Source organism: Clupea harengus, unplaced genomic scaffold, assembly GCF_900700415.2.
Source record: "Clupea harengus unplaced genomic scaffold, Ch_v2.0.2, whole genome shotgun sequence".
NCBI lineage: Eukaryota > Metazoa > Chordata > Actinopteri > Clupeiformes > Clupeidae > Clupea > Clupea harengus.
In genome coordinates, this window is record NW_024879706.1 from 65,168 (window position 1) to 91,743 (window position 26,576).

General features: G+C 41.2%; 2 protein-coding genes across 2 annotated transcripts; one reads left to right on the forward strand and one right to left on the reverse strand.

The window, feature by feature from the left end:
• The first annotated feature begins 3,106 nt into the window (after positions 1-3,106).
• Positions 3,107-14,907, forward strand: LOC122129936 (ATR-interacting protein-like). The gene is made up of 13 exons (XM_042704676.1): positions 3,107-3,921; positions 4,216-4,298; positions 5,871-6,041; positions 6,425-6,543; positions 8,751-8,893; positions 9,025-9,099; positions 9,260-9,383; positions 10,519-11,235; positions 11,597-11,739; positions 11,859-11,950; positions 13,481-13,567; positions 14,147-14,405; positions 14,599-14,907. The coding sequence occupies exons 1-13, from the start codon at positions 3,609-3,611 to the stop codon at positions 14,670-14,672; spliced, it is 2,400 nt and encodes a 799-aa protein (XP_042560610.1). The 5' UTR covers positions 3,107-3,608; the 3' UTR covers positions 14,673-14,907.
• Positions 14,908-14,982: 75 nt separating this feature from the next.
• shisa10.1 (shisa family member 10, tandem duplicate 1) lies at positions 14,983-24,803 on the reverse strand. The gene is made up of 5 exons (XM_012819939.3): positions 24,130-24,803; positions 22,313-22,469; positions 21,791-21,918; positions 19,916-20,128; positions 14,983-16,712 (listed from the first exon to the last, which is right to left on the reverse strand). The coding sequence occupies exons 1-5, from the start codon at positions 24,185-24,187 to the stop codon at positions 16,528-16,530; spliced, it is 741 nt and encodes a 246-aa protein (XP_012675393.2). The 5' UTR covers positions 24,188-24,803; the 3' UTR covers positions 14,983-16,527.
• Between the last annotated feature and the right edge of the window lie 1,773 nt (positions 24,804-26,576).

Below are 26,576 nucleotides of genomic sequence, written 5' to 3' on the forward strand. Positions count from 1 at the left end.
CAAACACAACTGCTTCAAAATGCTTGTAGAGGTATGTTGCGAAAGTTAGGCAAAGTGTAGCTGCGGTTGCCCATCCTATCGTCTTTTCCCAACCACTTTTCCCCTACCTTGATGGAAAACACGAGGTCAAGGAAAGATGTGATGTACAATTCATGACGACCTAAGAAAACACAGCCGTGTGTGTGTTTGTGTGCACCTGCATTTATTTAGGCCCACTCCCTCTATTCATGAGTTTAATTTGTTTCCAAACAGGACAAATGTACAAATCTATAATGAACTGCATTGAACCTTTTTCTATACTATCTAAATATCTATTTACTGGCTGCCTACACTGTGTTAAAGAATTCTTCACTTCACTTCACGTTTTAAAGTGTAACATCACCCTAAAATGTGTTTCTTGACTGGACTGTAATGAAACACATCATTGCTGGTGTTAATATTGACAAAATTCCCATTTTTATAAAAATCACTATTTTATGGATTGAAAACAAGCCATCTACTGTTTAAAATCCCACTCAACCTTGCAAGGCTGATGCTGAAGTATATGACCATTTGGTACGTCATGAAATGGGTGGCCCACCTGGCCCAGCCAGAGTGTTAGTCTCCATCATTTTCATTTGCTGATCGAGACTCATCATTCACAGGAGTTTACACTGTGCAAGAGGAGATGAGGAAAGGAGGACATATGAGCAAGGAAATACAAGTGGAAAGTCTTTTTAGAGATGGGTCTTATGTCTGTGGTTACAACTACAAGGTGTACTTTTGGCGCCTCAATGCAAATATTTCAGAATGCGTGAGGTATAGCCCAAAGTGAAATTCCCCTCCCCTCTCTGTTTCTTCACATCTGTCAACCTACAATTTCAAAATAAGATTTTATGCGGTTTATGAATGAAAATAAATGATCGGTCAAACCAAATAAAGATCTTCATATGCTTGAATTATCATCAAATATGGCAAATATTAACAAAACATTGATGATTGTGTAGCATACAGGAGCGTGTTTAAAAAACAATACATTCCTACCATGTCATGAGAACAGCAAAATATTACACCTTGTTAACAATATTTCTTAACTGAGAATTCTCCATGTTTTAGCAGATTTCAACAGCTGGAGTATGGTCAATATTGTCTGCAATTTCCACAGACTTCGACATAAAGTAGGCCTTATTCAATTCAGAGTTTAAAATAATTGAAGCTTTTACTTCTTAACATGCTGTTTTTTCAAAGATGGGTTTATATGAATAATACTTGCTGGTGTGCAATCGTGTCTTTCTTTTGCACTATAATAACTTGTATTATACTGTACTTTATTCAGGATGGAATTCATTTAATAGCACATTTAGTGTAGTTTATGGATTTAAGTGTTATTGCGATGTTAGCATTTAGCATTTCAGACAAAGAAAATAATGATGATGAATAATACAATTAAATGTGGACCTGTGTCAATGTAGGTACAAATCATTGCAACAACCCTAAATGTTGTTTGCTGCCTCACAGATGACAATTACATAATCTACAGTAGAACGGATGTTTTATTTGGTCCTTTATTTTTTTATGCTGGATATAATGACAGGTTTGATACCACCAGGTTTGTCATTAGTAATTGACCTCTAAGAAATGATAGGTGTGTGCGCAAGCACCTCTCATTTGTCATGTCTGTCTTTGACTTCTCCATCCTCGTTGCATGCCTTCCTCGTTTCCTTCATGTTTTTTTATCAGAGGGAGGGGCTAGGCTAACAGAAGGAAGGAATGAAGGTAGAAAGTAAAGAAGGAATGGAGGATTGACAAATAATACAAATGATTAGCACACTCTGGATAGTCAAAAACAAAAGGAAGGGATATAGCCAAGGGAAGGGAGGAGAGAGGGAGAGGAGAGAATCAGAAACATGGCAGATTCATTCATACACGTATGAGCATGCTAGTACACATGTGGCAAATATACACGATACATACACACATAAAGATGGTATATACATGATACCTACCAAATTAATAGTGGATAAAATGGGGAGAGAGCATTCAAATATTGTAAAACAGCTTAGTTGGTATACATTGTGTTCATAAGGTTACTATTACAAGGGCAAGCAGAAAATGAGACAGAAAACTATTTTAATGGTGCCAATAGTTTACATTACGGGTAAATAGCGGGGTAGAATTCATGCATGACAGTGTGGTAGGGATGGGTAGGTGTAGGCAGAAGGTTTCTACAAGTAGATCAGGTGGAGAGACTACAGCAGCATCTCACAGCGGAGAGTCTAGAATAGGAGGGGAAGAAAAGACACAAAGTAAGTAGACAGCCTAATATGTGTATATGTACTTAATGGTTATGATGATGAAGAACAATGTTTTCACAGCCATCGGCATTTGCAGGCAAAGGTCACACTATAAGAGAGAGAGAAATTTCGTTATTAAACATCAATTTATGAAACAGATAGAGAAACATTTAGATAAACAATTAACACCAGGTAATGTGACCACTTCATCAGGAGTAATGCCTTACAATGTCACAAAGAAGGAAGAGACAAAGAGGGAGATGTTATGTTTAGTTTTGTTGAGTTATATTTAGCTGACATGGTGCCATGGTGGCAATTTTACTTAATACAAGGATAGCAAGGGTGGCAGGATATAACAACAGTACACAACTGGCTGGCAACCGCCACAACACGCGTCACATGCTGTACCCAGGATCCGTTACACAGCACAGCATGCGCTGTCTGTCGCCCAATATTATTTACAACCGATCAACGTGACCCACATCATAAACATCCACCTTCGCACAATTGGTAGCCTAGTGTAAGTGCAGTCTCGTTTTTTTGGCACCGCGGTTGTCTTTTCCTAAGTCATAATGAATTCTCCTTCACATCCAGATAACTCGAGGTTTTCCATCGAGGTCAAGGAAAAGTGTTTGGGAAAAGACGAACTATCCGACCGTAGCCTCTGTCTCATTCCGGATACTTCCATCCTAAAATCTTTTGGGGCATCCTAAAATCTTTTGTGGATTGAAATTACTCTTTTGTCCTTTCTAGCTTTCCGTATGACCACAACATTATTCAACCAATGAAAAAGAGTGTATCAGCACCATGCATTACAGCAGAGGACTTTCGATCATAGCGCGTTCATTCTGCCTTGTTTATTGTAACATCACCTTATCGTGTATGAAACTTTCAGACAGTACACGAAAGGCTGAGTTTCACTCATACCTACACGAGTAACCTATTAGCTTGCAAGCTAGCTGGCCACCAAAGTAAGTTAACGCAGCGAGGAGTTATGGGCATAGGACACGTTCGTTCTTTTGAACGTTAAGTTAGCTGTTTAGCTATCGTAGTAAACCCTCAACATAGTCTGTACTTTGGAGACTTGGGAGCCCTCGCGCAGATGAAACCTATGTAGCGTTAACTAGCCAGAGAAAAGTAGCTAAATCATAGCTAAGCCCGATGTCAAGCAGTTTTAATTCAGCGGCTCTAGTCTGGCAAAGGTTATCAGATACCCTCTTAAACTACCAGTAGTCACTGTCGCAGCTGCATGAAGAAAAAGTGTTGGAGTACGACAAGATATACTTTAACGGTACTGAATTGCCTCTTTTCTCGCAGTAACGTTAACTTAATCCTATGTTACTCATGGAATATCCCCCAAGTAAACGACTGAAAGAGTACCACCACGATGCTGTCCCGGATCCATTTTCGGACGAAGAAGATTTTACTCAAGACGATCTGAATGAAATAGATGTTATAGCATCGCAGGCCATCACCCGGAATATTCAGGGCACAGTTGCTAAAACTCCCGTAGATCCTGTACGTTGTCCAGGAGGACACAGTAAACCAGAGGGCAGAAGAACATTTGCTCTCTCAAACCATCCCGGACCGAGCAGGGGTGTTGAAATCGGCAACGTCAGGACCAGTCATGGACGTAGCGTTACATCTGGTAAGTCGAGGTGGTACTGAAGTGGTATCTTTATAACGTTGCCACTGTGCCCCCCTGGGCAGTCACAAAGAGTAAAATGTGTTATCGTAGCTCCACTGGTAGACCAAAGTGCTAATAAGGACATTGATTCCATACCCATGAAGTTGCATAGTATGACATGTACATCTAAGCGACCCCTCTATACAGATCACATGTGTAGGTGTCAAACAGATGTGACATGTGACATTTACTAAGCAGTTGACTACTAATATCTCATTAGGTTGCAATCTTTTTTTATTGTCTTCTTCCCGATAGGTAATGGCCAGTCAGTTGAGAGGAATGGAGAAAAAAGCTGCTACAGCAAATTGGAAGCACAACATGCTACCCTTTTGGAAAAGGTGGGTGTTTTGGTCATCCCTTGTAGTTTTGTGTTATGATGTCTTGTTAACAAGGACAACATGATGATGATAATTGTAGTCTTGCTATTCAGCTAAATATGATTTCTTTTGCACTGTGTTTTATTAGTCGAATGCAGTTCAGTGGAGAGCCTTGCATAAAAATGTATTTCAGATTGTATGTATATCATGCATTCCAAGCAGAGGTAGGTAGGGAAAGCAAAAGCTGTACTCAAGTAAAAGCATTGTTACTTTATAATAATAATGACGCAAGTAGAAGTAAAAGTACCCATCAAATATATCATAAAACGACTACTCGTTAGTAGTGAGTAACTTAATTTAATGATATTTTTCACACCTATATGCCCAAAATATAAAAAATGTAAATGCACATTCAAGTGTTAACTCACATTGTGCTACATAAAGAAATAATAAATTGTAGGCTGGCCGATATAACCTAATTTTGGAGGCCCGTCATTGATGGATAACAAACGAGCAATGACGAACAAACGCTTTCACTACACTAATGTCATGTTATCTAAAGTTATAGTAACTAAAATCAAGATAAATCCAATATTATATAAGGTTTTCCAAGTACCTCAATAGCAGAAGTCCTTCTGAGAAAGGTACCTCAATAGCAGAAGTCCTTCTGAGGAAGGTACCTCAATAGCAAAGGTCCTTCTGAGGAAGCGGTTCCGGGCTCTAGTGTGCGACCAAATCTGTGGATTAAGAATTTCATGCTAAAACTTTGTACACTTTAATACCTGATCAACCTAGCGCAAAATGCCTATTGGTGGATGTGAACTGGCATTGTTCCATTGCTTCTAAACCAGTAGAAATCAAATACAAAATTAAGCTAGCAGACCAAATACAACTTTTCTCTGAAAGAAATTTGCCTAAGTTTTTTAATGATTCTCAATGAGTAGCCCTACATGTCTTCACAGATAGGCCTAGGATCTAAGGTAGGATCAGTTTATCTCAATATGAAGAAGACAATAACTTGCCTTCCACAAAATCTTCTTACATGATTCTGTATAAGGTGTCCACACACACACCTTTGTAATTATTCCAATTAATATATCGTTATTTATTTCTAGCAGCTCCTTCACTTTCCACCTGTCGCTCTGCTCATACATGCCAGTGCCTAGATCAAGCATAGTATGCACTGTAGTCTGTCCTTTTAAAAATGAAAGGTTAGCTTGAACGGATACCCTTTGTAGATGTGTAGACGGTGGGGGGGTAGGGTACAGTACAACTATATCAAAGTCCTCATAGGCAAGTAGCGCCACTCGGCAGCCATCTTGGCCATGCCAACGCCAAAACAAGATCAAGCTCCTATCTAAATGAATGGAGAGAGATTCATAACTCGGTGAAACAGACGTTAAAAGTACATCACGTAAATCTCTGTTTAAATCTGACACAAACAGTGTGTACATAGCCAAATATTGTGATCAAGATAGAAACACGATTACACAATTACAGCCATATTGCCATCTTGTTTCCACAATATGAGATCATTTTTTATGAATACAAACAGACTAATACAAAACTTTAAAATATGTCTGTGTACGGTAGCTGAAGGAGGTAGAGGAGGAGATCCTCATGAAGAATGGAGAGATCCGTGTCTTAAGGGACTCCATCAGGCTGGCCAATCAGGAGAAGGAGCAGCAGAGACTGGCTCTGTATCACCAGGAGAAGGAAAAGTCTCAAGCCCAGAGTGACAGAGAGAAGGAGCTCTCGAAGAAGGTAACTGTACTTCTCTGAAATGTCCAGTTCAGTATATGCAAGATTCGCAAAAAGAGTTGAATACTAGTGAGGTTAATGTTATAATCTTGGGTTTGGTGAGGTTTTGCATTTTTAAATACTTATTCTACCTGATGATTTCTAAAGAATCACATTAAAGAAGAAAAGAGGGAAAAAAGGCACCAGTTTGTATGGAATTATTCAAGGCAATCATTGCCATAGGGGTTAATTCAAGATTTGTATTGGTGTAATCTGCAACTGAGGCAATTACTGCTTGTTTCCAGTGTTCCTTATGCATTATGCTCAGGTCCATATCTATCAATAATGTCTTACTGCATTGATAATGTCTATATTGATTTCTGATGAAGTGGCCTCCATTATTGCAGATCCAATCCCTGCAGTCTGAGCTTCATTTTAAAGAGGCAGAAATGAACAAAATGAAAAGCAAACTTCAACATTCGGAGAGAGGAGGGAAACTCCCTGGAACACCCTCTGCCAAAAACAGGTCTGTTTTATTCACAGTGCCTGTATAAGGTATTCACACTTTTGGAAGTTCAGAACCTTTGTAATTGAGAACTACCCGCAAAAAAACAGTGATGTATTGTGGACTAATCATTCATTGTTAATATCATCCCATGTATGGCAGAAGGGGTTACAGTATGTACAGTACACAAGTGCAGAGATCCATCTAGAACAGGGGTTTTCAACTGGTTTTGTTTTTTTGAACCACCATTCTGACCAGAAAGTAATCCGCGGCCCACTGATGTGCCAGTGATTCCCAAAACAGTTTATAGTCCCGTACCCTTCTTTTTCATGTTTGTAACCGCCGCTGCCACGCCCCCTCCCCCCGCACACATATTCTGCCTATAATACTTGTCAGTGTAATTTCTTCGCTGAATATGGGTCTACATCAGTATTTTGGGCAATGCGACTTGGCTATTCAGACATAAATATGTCGACGGGCCCAGGTATACTTATAAAAATAAAAATAGTCAATGGTGAACTGATCAACATAGGCTCATGTCGCGGACCCCCTGCAATGCCGTCGCGGACCACCAGGGGGCTACGGACCCCTGGTTGAAAACCCCTGATCTAGAATATTGAAATGAGACCTGAAGGGGACGGGACTCTAAGTTAGTTGAGACGGGAAGAGTGCACAGGTCCCAATCTAAGAACGCAAAAGCCCATCAACTCATCCTAAGACAAAAGACACAAGCAACTTAACATTGTGGACCAATGATGCTCTTGCAGAGGTAGAGGCAATGAACTGTTTCAGTTGTTATTGGATGGTACTGAGGCTACGCAGGACACGTCTGGTAATGCTGTGCAGTGAATGAATACATCTGTGTGTGTTGTTTTTACCGTATATGAGCTGATTTTGATAGTGTTCTTTAGGGGTTTGTTTCTGTAACATTAGGTCACCAGGTTATAGCGCCAATATTGTAGTAGGTTACTGTTGGAACCTAGCCAATCTGTAATGACATGAATTAACTAGCTAACGCTAATCACGTATTATTATTAAAATGTTAAATAAGTTATATAACTAACAAGATAACTGCAAGCAGCAAGCCTTGCTCAATTGAAGGTTTTTTGGCTATGTGATCTTCCACACTGTTTAATCTATCGCCAGCATTCAGGCTCTCCTAGAATTTCCCAACATTTTCCTGCAGTCATTTTACCCTCCACCCTAACAAGCCTTCCTGGGCCTGCTGCAGAGACGCATCCCCACAGCATGATGCTGTCACCACCATGCTTCACTGTGAGGATGGTGTGTTTCTGATGATGTGCACTGACTGGTTTACTCCAAACATAGAACCATAGAACCTTCTTCCTCGTGAGTCTTCCACATGCCTTTTGGTAAACTGTAGCCAAGGTGTCATATGAGCTTTTATCAACAGTGGCCTTCTTTGCCACTCTCCCATAAATCTGTGACTAACCCTGGGTGGAGAACCTGAGCAACAGGTTATGTGAACAGCCTCTCCCATCTCAGCCACGGCAGCTTGTAAATCCCCCTTCAGAGGAGTCGTCACCGGTGTCTTGGTAGCCTCCCTCACTAGTCCCCATCTTGCATGGCCACTCAGTTTTTGAAAACGGCCTGTCCATGTTCCTTCCATTTCCTAATGATGGCTTTAACTGTAACTGTGATGGCAATAACCTTTGCGTGGAGTTGCTTTGTGTGTTCTTTTGTCTTCATGGTGTAGTTTTTGCCAGGATACTTATTCACCAGTGACTGGACTCTCCATATACAGGTGTATTTATACTACGATCACATGAAACACATTGACTCCACACAAGTGATCCCATTTAGCTAATTGTGTGACTTCTAAAACCAATTGGCTGTGCTAGTGATTATTTACTAGTAAGAATCAAAGAATGGACAATGGTCGGAAAAGCAACACGAACAAAGAAGTGTCGGGTTATACAAATACCTTCAGTCAAGAATAAATAAATGGGATATTAATAACTGGAAGCACTGTAGAGGAAAGTGTGTGTGTGTGTGTGTGTGTGTGTGTGTGTGTGTGTGTGTGTGTGTGTGTGTGTGTGTGTGTGTGTGTGTGTGTGTGTGTGTGTGTGTGTGTGTGTGTGTGTGGGTGTGTGTGTGTGGGGGGGGGGGGGGGGGGGGGTTTAGTCTGTGCTATATGTGTATGATCATGGTTGTAGAAGGCAACATTTGTTCAGCGTAGCCTTTGTTTGTATATGTCTCTTTACTAGCCCCAAGATGACTTCCACAGTCACCTTGCAGCAGGACAGAGAGCCTCATGTTTCTCCAGGAGGCAGTCCATTCATCACCAAGGAGACCTTTACAGCGCAGTTGTCTGTCAGACCCTCCCCACTGAAGTCCTGTCCTGCAGACGGTAGGGTCCTAATAATGTGAAAAATCATGGGACCAGTATCCTAAAACAGTATTAAGTTGCATGTAATGAAGATATTTCAGGGTATATTAATCTTTGACAGGCTGTGTTTTTTTTTTTGTTGTGTTTTTCAGGTACCAAACAGATCAGAGATGGTTTTGAAAAAGAAACACCTATAAACACATTCCCTGTCCAACAGCTCCAGCAAGGTGAGTTTATTTGCATCACATAGGCAAATGAACATTCCGTCTCAGCACAGTAGTACGTGTGAAGCATCGACAGTATCAGGCGTAGTCATTTATAGGGAAGTGGCTTTCTTTGAAACAGGGATTTTGTGGACCAAAACTGATCCTCTCTGTCCTAATGCAGGGTCAGTGTTGCTGAATCTGTTGCTGCAACATCCGTTGGACCCCAGCTCTCTGGGTCTGTGTCATCTGCTGTGCATCAGCCCCGACTCACTGTGTGGACTCCTCTCTCAGCACGGCTCTCTGAGGTAGAATTATGTTATAAGCAGATTATCAGAACAATAGTGACATACTGGTGGGGGGCACTGTGGCGCAAGCAGTAGCCCCGACCACATTTGGGCTTGACGCCCAGGAGGACACGGGTTCGAATCCAGCCCGATGTCATTTCTCCTGTCCACTCCCCAGCTCTTCTCCCTCTCATTTCCTGTCCCACTCTTCGATTAAAGGCACAAAAGCCCAAAAATAAATCTTTAAAAAATAGTGACATACTGGGGAGAGCACATGTCCAGGGGGCAGCAAGGGGTCCATTTTAGTTTAAGGGGTTAGCTTCTGCAACCTGCCCTCAGCCTGGTGGAAATGCATTGTTGCTTTTTGCTGTTTGAGTCAGCACCAGTACTTTAGGATTGGGTTCAAAATTGCAAACAAACACAGCAGTTTCCACCCACTTTTTAGGACAGATTCCCCTATACAGTGGTGCTAGAAAGTTTGTGACGCCCACAGAGGTTTCTGAAAATCCGAATCAGGGCCAGGACAACATGTCGTCATCATTGACATAACTATGAATTCTGCATTATGCTAGTAGGAACAGCTCAACAGAGAGGAGAAGGACTCTACACACACGTTGGTCCACCGATGGACGGTTAGGGGAGAGGAAATGTAACGTTTCGAAATGTCGAAGTCTGGACCTAAATCCAACGGAGGGGTTCATATACTTTTTAACATTTAATGTCTGGTAAATAAATAAAAACGTTACTTTTTTTAAATGAATGTACTATTGGCTTCTCTTTATCAATTTCTATAACTTTAAAGATCTGAGATCTAATCTCATTTAGGTCAAATTTATGCAGATTTTCAGAAATCTTCAAGGGGGTTCGAAAAACTTTCAAAGGCCACTGTAGTTGTTCTCAGACAAATATTTCAATTCACATCTGACTCCACAGGCCTGGAAGGGGTACTTGTGGGGTAATTGTGAAAGGTTAAAATACCTAAAATACATCTGTCACACAAAACAGATCTAAAACTATCCAAAAAGTCATCAGAATACTCTCCAAAAGCACTGTTTGTACATGTATTTGACCCAAGTCCTAAACATCACTGGTTTGCTCAGATAAGGCTGTATTGTAAACAACATGTACTTCCTGTCCACTGCCTGTCCTTTTGTAGAGGGTCCTTGTGCGGTTCCAGCACTTCCTCCTCCTCTGCCTGCTCTACGGACGCACGTCTTCTGTCCCGTCCTCATGCTCATTTCAACCAGCTACAGAGCCTAGCCATGTCTGGCCTGAGTGCTTTGGTCTTGGGTTATCCTACACACCCCAAGGTGCACACCAAGGGTCACTTGACTTCAGCCAAAAGTTGCCCAGGTGCAGTGCACCTTCTGCCATTACTGGAGCACCACATCAGCCTCTTTTGCCAGACATTGGAGACTATGGACAGCTCCGTGAAGAGTCCTCTACGTGGCATTTCCCTGTCCAGCTCCTCTGTGAGCCCCCTGTCCTCCAACATTGAGGAGACACTACTCAGCCAAGAGGACATCGCCCTGGCCTCCGTGAAAGCGGTTCGTCTCATTGTGTCTCAGAGTGACGAGGCCGTACAGACTCTGCTATCCCAGCCATCACAAGAGGTCACTCTTGAAATGGAGGCAATGGCGCAATCAAACGCGGCACCAAGCAACCAGCAGCCAGGGACCTCCAAAGGAAGGGGAGCCTCAGAGAGGGAGAGAGAAGAGCGTAAACTCCCACAGCATCCTCTGTTCAAGCGGTTGGTTCAGCTAGCAGATCCGACCTACAGCTGTAGCACCACACAAAAGGAGGCGCTTGTGATAGGCAGTCTGGCCACACTGAGTTTGCTTGCACAGCGAGCGGATGAAGGGCAGCTCCGAAGGTGAGCCTCACATACGCCAGACTAATGCATGGAAGCTTTTTGACAAGCGAGATGGAAGAAATGTAATCTTAGTATTGAAAGAATGAAGCAGTTTTGTGGAGTAGGAGTACGAGACATGATGTAAAAGCTGAGTTTACATTTAACTATTCTCAAGCAAGTTGTCTTTGCATCAGTTTACTAGATTGTGTATTGTTTGTTGTTTTTGATCGATTTTGCTAAATGAAAGTTGAAACCAAAACTGAAATGAAAGTGAAGGTTGTAGTTTGATTCCTAGATGGGTTGTGCACTCAGTAAGCGAATATACCTCTAGATCTGGTCATTTTAATGTCTTGTCCATACTTTTTTCCCCCTCTCTTTCTAGGTTTGACAGTCTCATGGCAAGTCAGTCCTTGTCACAGTGCCTATCTTTGGACTCCACATTCAACACCATCTTTCTCTCTGTGAGACTTTTGACTATCTTAGTCAGCAGTGATGATATGGCAGAGAAGCTTTGTTCTCATCTATGTGAGTGGTCATCACGCTAACGTCATCATGCTAAAGAAAACTGCTATTTACTGCTCACTTACTCATGGACGGGTCATGTCATCGAAATGTATTATTGTTGTTTACCTTTTTCTCTTCAGATTCTTGTCCCTTTCTCAAAATATTCCAGCTTGTGATTTCCAGACCAGATAAGAGTACTACAGAGGATCACTGGTTTAAACTGGAAATTGAGGTATGTCATCATTCATTTAGATGTTAACTTCCTTGTGCTATTGGTCGGGGACTTTCCACAGCGACCAATCTCAAGTACTCATACCCTACAACCTAACCTAACCAACATAACAACTGCCCAACCATAGATCCTGAGCAGCAGGATACAACAACAACAACAACAACAACAACAACAACAACGCACAAGTGGCTGGTGACAACTGCAACACGCACCGTATATTGTACCTGGGATCCATAAAGGCCCTCCTTCACAGTACAACATGCGCTGACAGCAGCCCATAACTGCCAAACAAAACAACATCACTGGCCAACCATAGAACCTGAGCAGCAGGATACAACAACAAGCTTGTCACCATCGGTTTCCTCTCTGGCAATGTAGCCTTTACCCCATGCTTTCCAACTGTCACCTAGCTACCCCAAACCCTGCCCTGTACCTGCCCAATGACATCGCTGTGCTGTAATGTGCCTTGTGCATGTTGAACCACTTCTCGTGGATTCCGCTTCTTCCCTGGTTTTATCGTTGGAACACTGTGCTTGCCTACTGGATCCTTAGACTGTGACCATCATCTTCAGGCTGGTCTTTGCACATTTGAACTCCTCCCCCTAGCTGGTCATTGGTATCTCCAAAATTCCCTTTCCATGCAAAGCTACAGTACCTAGACAACGTAGCACCCAAGTGATTTCCTAACTGCCTTATTCATTTCTCCACCTCTGTAATAGCAATCTCAAACACAGTCAAAGGCCACCGTACGCATGGCAAAAGTCCAAACTGCAAGCACCACATTTTCAGTTTACCAGGAAAGTTGGTATTTTCAATAGTAATGAAACCTTCACAATACATGATCCAAGCTCTGAAACCTGTCCTGGGTTCACTCAATGTGGAATTGTACCACCTGCCTAAACTCTTCACATGTTTTTCTACAATAGAGGGAATCACCTCAACTTCAGTATAAAACCTCTCTTCCACCAGTGTTCCCTTACTGATAGAAACACTCCTACCTTTACTAGGTTTCACTTTCATCATTGCCCATTTCAGACTGCCGTTGTACTTGGCTGACAGGTACATGGAGCAGTTGTTGTCAGCGTCGTCACGTCATCCATAGTATCTTGGATGGGAGGTAACCGGGGACGCTCCTGCAGTCTTTCACCGCCACTAACCCTTTTAATGACCTCCATTGCTGTCATAAAAGCCAACGTTTGAAATGGTACCCTTACTAGCACTGACATCTTCTCAGGGTCCTGAGAGTAACTGAATGCCTTCCAAAGGTACTCGCTAGATGCAAAAATCCCTACCACTGTACTAATTGCGTTCCTCCTTCGGGAAGAATTTGCCATTTTGAGTCCACAATTTCACAAACTGAGCGATTGGGGTGTTTTTATCTTTTACAACCTCAGTTTCAAACCTGATGATGCTTGCAAATCTGACTACAGATGCAATGCCATTCTAATGAGAAATTGATTGCTGATATCAATGAATTGTTAAGACAATTGAATGTGATTAAATGGGTGTGATCATTTTCTTTATTGACAGATGATCCGGTTTTTGTCCAGGCTCTTCATCCAGAAGGCCTCCCTGTGGACCACTTATTTTGCGACATCTTGTCAATGCAACAGTGAGGTACATGTGAAACTGATGTTGTATACCGCGGTGTTCCCTGAAAATGTATTTTGAGTTCTACATACTTCAAACTATTGATGACATGATTGATAGTCAATGCAATTGGGATCTTAAGTGGGTTCATTGTTACAGAAATAACACCGGTCCCATTCCCACCTTCTCACTCAGGAGAAATTGTTGATTTTGAAATCATACATACAGTTTCTTGCAAAATTACTCAACCCTGTGTTGTCACTGTGTTCTTAATTACAAATTACAAACTTAATTACATATTTTGTACAGAAGTGTTCACAATGAAGATGCTGATTTGTAAAATATGTGGAAGTATATTTTGACTTTCAGTGTGGTTGAGTACTTTTGCAAGGCGCTGTAAAGTACATATAAAGGTTAAGGACTGGTATTTAGCAGACACTTTTCTATAGTATGTAACAGTGGTTTGGGTATAGCAGATTCCTCCCGGTCAAATGTTCCCCCACAGCCATTTTGTCAACTCTTTTGCACACAAGGCTTGGGTCTGTTTTAGGGGGAAAGGAAATGGCCGCCTTAAATGTATGAATCCTGTGGTGCATGTGTGGGCAGGTGGTGCGGACCCTGGTGGTTCTGCTGCACAGGCAGTGGCTGCGTATGCACAGCGCCGAGTGGCGTCTGGGCCAGCAGGCGAACTGGACCGGGCCCGGTGTGACTCTTCTTAGGGAGGCCCTCATGCTGCTCTACTGGCTGCTGCAGAACGACTCCAACTTCTCGGACCACTGTCTGGATGTGATGCACATGTACGAGCAGATGATCCCAGCCATCAGGGACACTTTCCGCATGGTCCCCAACCTCACAGAGAGCGAAGGTAAGCCCTCTTTTAAAAAACGAATGGGCAAAAGAGTTCATTAGAAAAAATATGTTTACCGTACTGATGTAGTGGAATTAACTATATGGAGAATTGCAACAGAAAGTCATATTTGTTTCCTTCACTTATTTGACATATCAGTATTAAACAAACATAATATCTGTATTTACTTGTCTCCCTATTTGACTTCTAGAACTAGCACTGGATGAAATCTGTCGCTCTGTGGCTGAGAACGTTGAAGACATGGAGGTTGACGCAGGCTTCTGATGACCCAATCTCTTCATTTAGGGATTGGTGTTGGACTAGAACATGACCAAATTGAATTATTTCTCCAGAATGTCATAAATGTGTTATGAACTTTTGAGGCTGTTTGTATTTTCCTACTTAAGTGTGATTGTGTAACTTTTTGTGTTACTGTATGTCAACTATATGTATGTTAACTTTATGGTCATGGTGTAACTCATAGCTGGCATATGTAATTAAAGGAAGACTTTATCCAGAATCTTTACCTATGTCATATACCCTTGCCTATAGTAGCACAGTTTTAAGACCACATTGATTCCCGCAAGAGACTGGGTTTAAAGCATGTTCTTTATTTGTTGACATAAAAATGTGTTAAAGGTAAAGGACATATATACATTAAAAAAAAAACAAACATTGCACAGCATATGCATACATACAGCATACCACTTACATTTGTCTTTTGTTAACCAGAGTTCCACCTATATGCAAGTTAACATAACAGAACTGTATGCATAACTAAGGCTTGGTTGAGGTCTCAAAAGATAGTTACAGCCATTTCAGCAGAGGCCCAGGCCAAACGTGGCATGGATGTCCATTAGAAAAATGCAACGATGCATGCAGAAGTTGGATTAAAGAAAATGTAAAAGAGTGTAAAACAAAGGCACTTGGCAAATGTATTTAGCTGAAATCAATATTAAACCATGGATGGATGGGTGTCCGTTAGGGAGATGGCCTTTGGCACTGGCTGGGGCTAGCGAGTCTTAAACCAAGAGTTTAAGCTTGCCCCATGTCACAAACACAGGTGAAATCTGAAAAGCTGTGAAGGATTCAGAAGAATGGACCATTTTTTGAAGACGTACTGTATAAAATGTAATGCCAATGCAATATTTGGTGGTTGTTGACCCGATAGGGATATAAGGCTACCAGTTTTACCTTTTCAACTGAACTGGTATGGTCAAAATTAAACCTGTTTAATTTTGTAATCACAATATTTGAACTTGATATCCTGTTGGCCACAGTATGCATAAAGAGACACTTTCTTTCATAACATATTATGACAATATTATTCAGCTCATATAAATTAGAAGTTGACACTAATTGTGAAAAGGCTTCCATACTGAAGAAATCTATCCCTCGAGTTTACATTACAGTTACAACAATTATCCTAACCAAAGCACTGGTTGGCTTTTCTCTTGACTAATACCTCAAACATCATCCAGTATGAAGAGAAATAAGGCATACTGTGAAACTAGAAGGAGAAAACTAAAAAACCACAAAACATCGCTAGTTCAATGAGCAATTTTACATTCAGGCTTGACATAACCTGAGAATTCATAGGAAGAGAGGAATTCAGATTGAACCATTCGAAATCATTTGGTTTATGGAGAAAAATCACTCACCTTGGTTCACAAATGTAGCTCCACACAGTCAGAAGGTACACACACATATAAGTTAAATGCACGTCATAGAATTCTATATATGCTAAAATAAAGTGACATGTAAACTTTTCCTTAAGAATTGACTTCAGTGCATAATACTAGTATTGTGCTGGACATAGCTTGCACTGCTTGCACAACGACATGACTCACATACGGCACATATATTCCCTTTTGCTTACGGCTTCACAAGGCAAAGCGGAAAGAAGAGTAAAAGGAAGGAAAAGGAAAAAGAGTGCTTTCTATGAAGCTGCCAGTTCACACTAAGTAACAGTCTCAAAGATCAGCATGGCGGATTTCTATTTCAGATCAATAATGTGGTCTGGCACTCTAGGAAAAAAGGTTTGCAAAACTCTAAATTAAGAGTAAATAACAGAGCAGGGCTACGGTGTTCCGGGGGGGTCTGCATCCGTCTTGGGCTTGGTTAGGAACGCATGTGGTGTTTAGTAGGCAGGCTTGGCAGGCTGAGGAACATAGGCAGGATTGTAGGCAGGCTGAGCGGAATTGAAATCTGTGGATGGCGGAGGCTGGGTCTGGTAACCAGCTGGTACTGGTGGTTGCATTGGGTAGGGCTGTTGACCTGGCGTGAATGCTGCCTGGCTGTAGTTGACAGGATACCCTGGGCCAGCTGTGGGGACAGAGGCGGTTACATTTAGTACCTAGTTATGGATGTATAACAGTGCCAGATATCCTAAAAGCAAAATGTCATGTTGTGTGAATTGAATAAGAAAAAAATTGCAATAACAGTGCTTGAATTCTTCTGCACTGCAATTTGACACAAATAAAAAAATTAATAAAAAACCAGCAGTAACAATGCCATAATTGTTCTGCACTGCAATTCATCGTGATTGTATATTTCAATTGAAAACAAAATTCCAGAATTCAAAATTCAATATTCACCCTCCGAAAATACAGTGCCAAAATATTCTGTTAAAATACCATTCTCATGATTCAGCAGGTAATATTCAACCCACTATTTACAACCTCACAAATTGAGTCTGTCAAAATTCACTCTTAACACCCACCAGTCCAGATGTCACAGAAAGAGCAATTGATTGCTGATAGACCAACCCTTTTTTTGTAGGGGCAAGATGGTCTATATACTGCTAATGGCAATGCATGTCTACAATGGACGAATCCAGGCTGAATGAAGGGGCATATCGTTGATGTCAAACATTTGTGGAATATAAAATTGTCTTCTTCAGATGTTAGAGAATGAGCCAGTTGAAAGTTAATGTTAGTGTTCACTACTCCACGCTAGTTTTAGATTTATATTGACAGGGCTATAAGCCCTGACTTTTTTTTTTTGTACATAGCGAGTCTTCTGTTGTCTGTTGTCAACCAAGTACTTCTTTCTTGTTCCACATCTTTGTGTTCACAATGCCTTGTGAATAATTGGAATAAATGAAAGGGAGGAATACGGACGAGACATCAGTTGTGTGAAAAACAGAATAGGATAAGGTTCCATAACCAAAAGTTAAGCTAAGACGCTAGTTAGCTAGTTACTTCGGGTACTGTTGAAGAAGACGACTTGAGGTCATCATGTGCATGTCATCATGTCTCTTACTGTGAGGGACCGGACGGTCACCCCACGTTCTTTTTAGGGATGTGACGACTGGACTGGGTGAAGATGGGGAAAAAACGTGCAGGAGATGGTGGTGTTTCCGTACAAAAATATATATATTTATTAACAAGGGCTCTATAGCACCCCAAAACATGTGCCCATATAATCAAACAAACAAATCAAACATTCAGGCCGTACGCACCTGGCAGTGCCTGGCACCCTGGGCACCTGCTTGGCCGATTAGCCCCAAATACCGACACCTTCTCAAGGCCCAAGCCAGGCCCCAAACTAGGCCCAGGCACTAAGCCCGAAGCTAAGTACATAGCTAGCCACACAGAAAATAAACACATGAACTAGGCACAACACAAGGCACACAGAACAAGCACACAGAACAAGGCAAACGGTGTCCACACATCTAGACCCAAAACACTTCACCTCACAACAGGGAAGTGTTTTACCTTAATGCCTCAACAAGTCCTCTTTGGTGCTCTTTACTGCCTCTCTGACAATGTGCCTCTCAGCCAGTCTCCCTCTCATGAAAATTAGGCCCCTTTTTAATAGGGCACAACCACTTTGGCTTCATCAGTCCAATTAGCTTCTCTCGGAACCAACCACAGTCGTGGGGGAAGCCCGGACCCAACCATTGTGGTGGGGGAGTCAGTCTTAAAGGGCACCATCCCTTTTCAGTGCCATGGTGAGAAGGGGGAGATTTTTGTGAGTAAATGTATCTGTGATGTACTCTTAACATGAATTTGACTAGATTAAACCAGTCATGACAACACCACTAAATACACCCTCTGTATTTTATGCTTACTACCACCCCACAGCCTTCCCAAGCCATGTCCAAACTCATGTTGGGGCTTTCTCAGTTTTAAGTGTCACGCACTGCTACTGGCATCCACGTATAACTAAACACAAATCTGTGTAACTTCACTAGCAAGTGGTCTACTTTGTGGGTAAAATCTTGCTAACGTGCTAAAGTTAGATAGTTGGCTCAGATACCTTGCAAATCTCCTCAGACATTTTTTTTTTGGTTACAATATCAGGGTTTTTAGATTGAACAGTGTCTATTTCTCTGTAACTTAAAAAAAATCTAAGCAAAAAACTACATTTATGTACAAACACAACCATCTAAGGAGTTTCTTCAGTCTATCTTGTCAGCATAGGGTCAGTATTACTGTGTAAAGTCACATCGACCATATCTGATTATAATGATTATCTGAGAAGGAGGAAAGTTGCGGACGTCATTGATAGTTTGTAGTACTGTAACTAATAGAAAAAAAAGAAAGAGGAGGTCTCAGTGGCGTAACGTAGTTACGACAGGTGCAGGCTATTATGACGGGCCCTAGTCAGTGGTGTAAGGTAGTTATGACATATACATGTCTATGATTATGACGGGCCCTAGTCAGTGGTGTAAGGTAGTTATGACATATACATGTCTATGATTATGACGGGCCCTAGTCAGTGGTGTAAGGTAGTTATGACATATACATGTCTATGATTATGACGGGCCCTAGTCAGTGGTGTAAGGTAGTTATGACATATACATGTCTATGATTATGACGGGCCCTAGTCAGTGGTGTAAGGTAGTTATGACATATACATGTCTATGATTATGACGGGCCCTAGTCAGTGGTGTAAGGTAGTTATGACATATACATGTCTATGATTATGACTGGCCCTAGTGCATGCTAGTTACTAGTCATGAGGCGCGCACACACACCATTGGCGTATATACAGTATATTTTATTATAACAGGCTGGGTAACCCTGAGGATAGTGAACCTTGGGAATATAGGACCTGTGGGACAAACAACCCTGGGGCCATAGATCCCTGGGAACATACATACACTCCCATTCAGCCACCATTTACACTATTTTCCAAGATCTCCATTATTTCTTAGAAATTAAAACCTTTTGTAACCCTGATGTTTTGGAGTTTTGTCTATTTACGGTAACAAAAAAAAAAAAGTATCTATTTTGTATGATCTGATTTGTAAGTTCAGCCCAGTTGGGTCGCGGGTCATGGCAGGCCCTACGGAGAGATAATGGTAAAACAATGGGAGAGATGCACAGAAAAGCACTGGGGAGAGGGAGAAAGAGGAGGAGAGCGCTCAAAGGGAAGGAAGCTAGGAGATCTGCTATAGATGTTAAAACTGTTAAACAGCTATGCACATACTAGACTGGTTATCATGAACAAAGCACACCAGTATTGCTTTGCATATCAAACCAAGTCTGGTTTAAAATGAATAAGAATAAGATACTTACCACTCTCCACATAAGGAGGAGGGGGTCCAGGAGCGTATGGTTGCCCTTGGTATGGTGCACTAGGCATGGGTTGACCACCATACCCTGCTGGGGTTCCATAGCCAGGCTGCGGCGGCGCCATAGGTTGGTACCCTGGGTACTGTTGGGCAGGGGTGGTGTTTTGGGGATATGGTGAAGTGACCACTGTTGTCGTGTGTGTTGTTGCTATCACCGCTGCACAGAGGGATAACACAATCTCAACAAAATAGTCGCAGGATACTCGCTAAGCCTATTAGGTGTGGTGTGTTACCGTCATTTCTCAGGTGCATCCTACACACGGGAATGCATTTTTTCCCTGTCTGGTAGTTAGTAACGCGCACAGAAACTCTATCAGATAAATCGTGAATGGATCTCTCTCTCTCTCTCTCTCTCTCTCTCTCTCTCTCTCTCTCTCTCTCTCTCTCTCCCTCTCTCACATATGAAAAACAACATTGGATAGATTTTCATTCCCACTCAGTCTTCCATAATGATAAAGTAAGGGGTGTTGTGTATTCCTAGCAGACTGTATTTAAAGTGATGCTATGGAGCGCGTTTGTAGTTGCTAGCGTACCTCTAACTTAGGGAACCATTGTAACAGTTGGCAGCTGTTAGCATGTGATGCACTCATGTTAATATGTGGGAATATGAACTTGTGAAGATGAGGCTGCACAGGCTCCCCGAGGGTTTCAGGGGACCAGTTAACAATAGTTTTAAAGGTTTAGCGTCCATTCCTAAACCACACCATAATACTACATAATGCTCAAGAAATGGTTTTCACTGTGAGTGGGAATGGGGTATTTGTGTGTGTGTGTGCGTGTGGGGAGGGGGTGGAGGTGTAGTATTCCTGCTTGAAATGCCCATCCCTACTTCATACAACTTTTAAATGGCTAGTAGTACTCGCACCACAACTACATGGCATGACATAAGGTTCAATAAACTGTGGTTAATACACGGGTGCAGTCAATTCACGGGTTTGTTTTATGAAATTAAATCAAATACTGTAATGCAGTTTATATACGGTGCATTCAATAGGAAAATACAGTATACACTTCCTTATGAACAGCAACTACGGCATTCAGTTCCTCAAGTTAAGCCAGAAAAACAGGGCTGCCATGCTGTTTCATGTTTAAGCTGTCATGATTTCAGGGGAACAAGCAAGGACTCATTCTGCAAGTTGGCCCTTACAGCTAAGGGCTTGTCATTGTTTCTAGATTCCTCCCACTGCAATGTTCCATTTGAGGTGGGTGAGTGGTTGGGGGGGGGGGGGGGGTCACTTCCTGACTGACAGACAGTTAAGAGTGTGGTAATGACTGACTTGACTCAGTCTGGGTGGGGAATCCCAGAATGTACCCTCAACTTGAAACATCCGCACTAGGTTATGTAGAGGGTCAGGAAATTAGACAGTACTTTGTGTGATTTTATTTGCACCGTTTCTGTATTTCTGCAGTCGATTCCCCTGACAACCCGCTTACTCCCGACAAGCAACTTAACATACATTGTACATTTATCAACTTTGACCATTAACTGCAAACTGGCAAACTTCAATTTCAACAATGAGCTAATATAATAAGATTCATTGATTTCACTGCTTTGTATCCATACAGTGGCAATTAATTATCACAGATAAACAAGCAGAATACTTAAACTACCATTTACCTCTTCCTTTCCTATCAAAATTCTACAATTTGACTTAACACCTGAGGGTTACAGAGGTCAAGGAGAAATGGACCAAGAGTCAGATCCTTACAGGAGGCCACTGAGACAGAACATTGGCTGAATTGGCTAAATAATTAGTAAGTAAGTTATTGTTTTTTTACATACACACACACAAGGTTGAGTTTAGAAGAAAGGACTTACGTCTGGGCTTCCGGCACATTTTATAGAGGCAGCAGCAGGGGCACACACAACAGCAGATGACAAGGAGGATGACGACGACCATGGAAGCAACAATCCCAGAGATCGCATATGTCGTTGGTCCACTGGACCTTTGGGGCGGAAACAAACTATGTACAAATTGTTTTACACAAACTGAAGAACATCTTTTATATTTCACATGATTTATTTATATGTCAATGTACACACACACACATGCAACAGACACATCAGCATGTTTATATATATATATATAACTTATATATCTACACACAGACTACCTTAATCTAGAAAGGCCCATTTCAATCTGACACAAATACGAAAATAAAACACAAAAACATAATTACCTGCAGTAAACCCACATACATTTGTTAACCCCATTTTAATATTTGTTTATCAAATTGTAATAACACCTAATTGAAATGTACATAGAAAAAATCATACAAGTAGTATTGTATTTGTAAAATGTGATAGATATAAAAATGAATGGTTTGATCTGTTACATACATGATGCAGTCCTCTTGGTCATGCTCACTGAAACGGAATGAAGACATTGAACAGCAGAATCGTTTTTCACAGCTACCACAGCAGTATGTACCATACTTGCAGTCCACCGATTGGTGATATGTGCTGCCATCATAGTAACTCTTACAATCATCATCATCTGTAAAGTAAAAAGGAATAAAATATGAATGTATTATTTTACGCTATCAAACAACACTGAGAAAAAGTGTTTAATGGTTAATGCTTACCAGATCGTTTTTAAATACATGAACAGAGCTTTCAGGCTCTGGGTACAAATGAATGTCATCAGAAACCAGTAATGTGGCTGTTTCAGCAGTAACTGTTGAAAAGCACTTCTGCCTTCACCAACAAGATAACTGGCTCTCTTTAATAAAGGGCAAGACTTACACTTATCAAGCATCCATCTGTCTAAGGTCTTTGTGTCAAACTTACAAGTAGCGAAATTATGACTTTAATAGAAAGCAGCGAAATTGACAAGGTAACTGACAAGTGGCTGGTGTGGACTCATATGAGAAGGCCAGCTGAAGGAGGCCGACTGTTACAAACATTTCAAAGTAAAAGAAGTGTTGAAAAGTGAAAAATTAAAAGACAAAAACTATGGGCAAATGAACTGTCAAGTGGTAACCATATTAACCCAATTAGTTCACTTCACATCGTTGACATATTATAAATATACAATGGCAACAGACAGCGAAAGCACTCTGCTATTCATACAAAAAAAAGCTTACAGCCATGATCTAGGCCAGTGTTTCTCAGCTGGTGGGTCGCAGAATCATTGAATGAATGGGTCGCGGAGTGTCTGTTCTTTCAGAACATAAATGCTTGTTGAAGAAAACATACGAACCGTTTATTTTGAAATGGCAAAAGCTAAGTCTTTCCGGTTCTTAAGCCTCAATCACAAAGGAGCACTCGGGAAAGACATAATGTTTTTGTGTAATAGCCTAACGTATGAGAGTCCGAAGTGCCGGCTGGAGTATTGATGTAACGTAAGCTGGGAGAGCCTCGACTTACTAGCCGTCTACATAGATGCCACTAGTGGGCTAATTGAATCTTTATGCTATAATTCATAACTCTATAAGAAAAGTTAAAACGTTTAGCTAATTGTCTACTGTAGTTATATTGCGTAACGTATTGTCTTGTAATTTCCGGCTAACATGTGACGGATATTGGCTATTATGTTTGCGACTAAGTTTACTTTATGTTTTGAATTATACACAATTTGGGTCGCAACTTAATGACCATGGGAAATGGGTCCGAAGGCCAGACCAGTTGAGAACCATTGATCTATCTAGGCTATTCACTGTATGCTTGTTTTACTTGTAGCCCCGCTTACAAGGATGAGTTCCAGAAATACAGATGAAAGTTAAAAATTATGATTTCTCAACTGAATTACAGTTCATTTAGTACATTGTCTTGTCTTAAAAGGTTATTTTCATTGCCCTCAGAATATTATGTTTAGCAACCACACTAGTGCATCTTGCATTACAAGCCTTAAGGCTCCTTAAAAGCTAACAACATTAGACATGTGGACTCAAAAATAACTTATCACTGTTGGCTTACGTTAGGTTTCTCTGATAGGCTCTTTAGCCTTGGGTGTATGCTTACATTAATGTTAACTTGTATATTCAAATATTTCACGAGAATACATTTGATCAGGGACCATAACCGATGAAATTTAAAAAAAAAAGATACACGGTAGCTAGTTAGCTTTAGCTACCAAGAGTCGGGCTTTCTCTAATGCCCAGTGTTCGACCTTCGACTTCAATCGCATGTAAATAGTTAAATTCTGTTAATCTTACCAGCTGCAACCATTAAAAGGGTCCCCAAAAACACCAGAACTTGGACAACGAACGCCATCACTGAGACTTGAGGTCGCCTTGTCTTCTGACTTGAATTTGCGATTGCGAATGAGTGACGTTTTTTGTGTAATGTAATATGACACACTCCCAGCTACGCCTTATCGGTGTGTGTTCTCTGCACAGCAGCGCTGAACCAAACTGAACCCTGTGGGACCCAGCCAACCTTCTCAACTGGTCTTTCTTTCTTAGACTGATTTGAAACTCGTTAGTGAGCTTATTTCCCTATGTTCTAGTCATTTTTGTGTTTATTTGTATATTTACCCACGTGAGTAACTAGATGTGCATTTCCTGAAGGATATACCAGTGCATGCAAAGCAAAAAAGCTAAACATTCTAAATAAATATTGATTAAAAGATCGGTACATTTAACGCAATTCAAGGCATGCAGAGAGAGACAAAAGAGAAGGAGGCCAAAAAGGAATAGGAGAGGTGTGTAAAGACAGAGATATAGAGAACAGGAGACAAATGAAGAGAAAGGTGTAAAGTATAAAGTGTGAGACTGGGAAGTTGATAAGAAAATAAAGATAGAAAGATAGGTAGTCATTATGGTAGTGGTTGGTTGGATTTTGCTCGGGTGATTGAGGTTGTTGCTAGGGTAGTCATGGTGTTTTCTAAGCTAATTTAATTAGTTGCTATGCTGGTTGCTAGGGCGTTGCTAGGTTGTCATTATTATAGTGGTTGCTAGAATGGTAATATGGTAACCAATTTGGCTGCTAGGCTATTGGTTGCTATGGTAATTGAAGTGGTTGCTATGCTGGCTGCTAAGGTAGTCATGCAGTTTGCTAAGGTAACTGAAGTGATTGCTATGCTGGTTGCTAGAGTTGTCAGTATAGTCATGGTTGCTACGATGTTGTTACGGTAACTGTGGTGGTTGCTAGGCTGTTGCTAGGGTAATCATGATGGTTCCTATGGTAATTGAAGTGGTTGCTCAGAAGTTCTTTAGGGAAGTCATGGTGGTTGCTATGAAGTTTGATATGTTGTCATTATGGTAGCGGTTGCTAGGATGTTTGGGTAACTGAAGTGGTTGCTAGGGCATTGCTAGGGTAGACATGGTGGTTGCTATAGTAGTCATGGTGGTTGCTAGGTAGTCATTATGATAATGGTTGCTAGGATGCTGCTTGGGTAACTGAGGTGGTTGCTAGGGTAGTTATGGTGGTTGGTATGGTAATTGAAGTCGTTGCTATGGTGGTTGCTGGGGTACTCAACTGAAGTGGTTGCTTATGATGGTTGCTAGGGTTGTCATTATGGTCATGGTTGCTAGGATGTTGTCAGGGTAACTGTGGTGGTTGCTAGGGTAGACATGGTGGTTGCTATCGTAATTGAAGTGGTTGCTATTCTGTTGCTAGGGTTGTAATGGTCGTAGCTATGCTGGTTGCTACAGTGCCCTCCAGAATTATTGGTACCCTTTAGTAAAAATGAGCAAAACGTGATGCGAAAAAAAATCTTTATTGTTTATCCTCCTCAAAATATTCACAAAAATATAACCTTTAACTGAAGTAACATAATTTAAAGAAACATTACATTCTTATCATTGCCATGATAGTGGAAATGGGTATTTTTAACTGTTTACAGATTTTCTTATATCCATTTCCTGATTTGTGCAGCTCAACAACTTTAGGTAGTTGGTGGTTGCTATGGTAATCAAAGTGGTTGCTAAGCTGGCTGCTATGGTAGTCATGGTGGTTGCTATGCAGGAGTCTCAACGAAAGAGAGACAAAGAAATTAATGTTAGGAGTTAAATGTTATAAGACAGGAAATAAATAAAAAAGAGATTAATTGAATGTGATTGAAACAGAGATTCAAGGTGTAATAGAGAGAGAGAAAAGAAATAAAAGAGATGGGGAACTTGGGGAAGGACACTGTGGAGGCTATCCTATAAGCCTCAGTGTGGATGGCAAAGTGTTCCCAACGCGTAGCGAATTATCCTTGTCCAGGCATGAGCTCTCTTTGGGTGGTGTTCCCGTTTATTGTAAAGATAAAAATGTATACATAAAATTGGTCTTATCACCCAGTGCTGGTTGCTTACAAAACAAGATTCTGTCGGTGAAGTGGGTTTCACGACTACGGTAAGAACCGTGTGTTCCCCGCCATCCACACCTTTCCCTAATTGAGTAATCACACCTGTAGATATACCCAATTCCCAGTGACGTGCCACACCCAGTGCAATACTCCCCCAAGTGGCTTAATTAAGTAACACTAAAATAAACCTAACTTAAAGTGGATAGAAATGGCTCCTACACACCGGCCCCATAATTGTGAATATATTGAACCACAATTACCCAAATTTCCCAATTAACTAAAGGAGCCATTTGTGCAGGGCTAATCTACGTGTGAAGTCTTCTTTTTGATCAGGTAGTTGACCTCCCGGTCCAGCAGGCCGATCTTGGC

Coding starts and splice junctions, on each gene's coding strand:
- LOC122129936 (XM_042704676.1), top strand. CDS start 3,609: ATGTTACTCATGGAATATCCCCCAAGTAAACGACTGAAAGAGTACCAC. Junction 6,544..8,750: donor ACACCCTCTGCCAAAAACAG/GTCTGTTTTATT, acceptor TCTCTTTACTAG/CCCCAAGATGACTTCCACAG. Junction 9,384..10,518: donor TCTCAGCACGGCTCTCTGAG/GTAGAATTATGT, acceptor GTCCTTTTGTAG/AGGGTCCTTGTGCGGTTCCA.
- shisa10.1 (XM_012819939.3), bottom strand. CDS start 24,187: ATGGCGTTCGTTGTCCAAGTTCTGGTGTTTTTGGGGACCCTTTTAATG. Junction 21,919..22,312: donor GACCAAGAGGACTGCATCAT/GTATGTAACAGA, acceptor TCCGCCCCAAAG/GTCCAGTGGACCAACGACAT. Junction 16,713..19,915: donor TCCTCCTTATGTGGAGAGTG/GTAAGTATCTTA, acceptor CTGTCCCCACAG/CTGGCCCAGGGTATCCTGTC.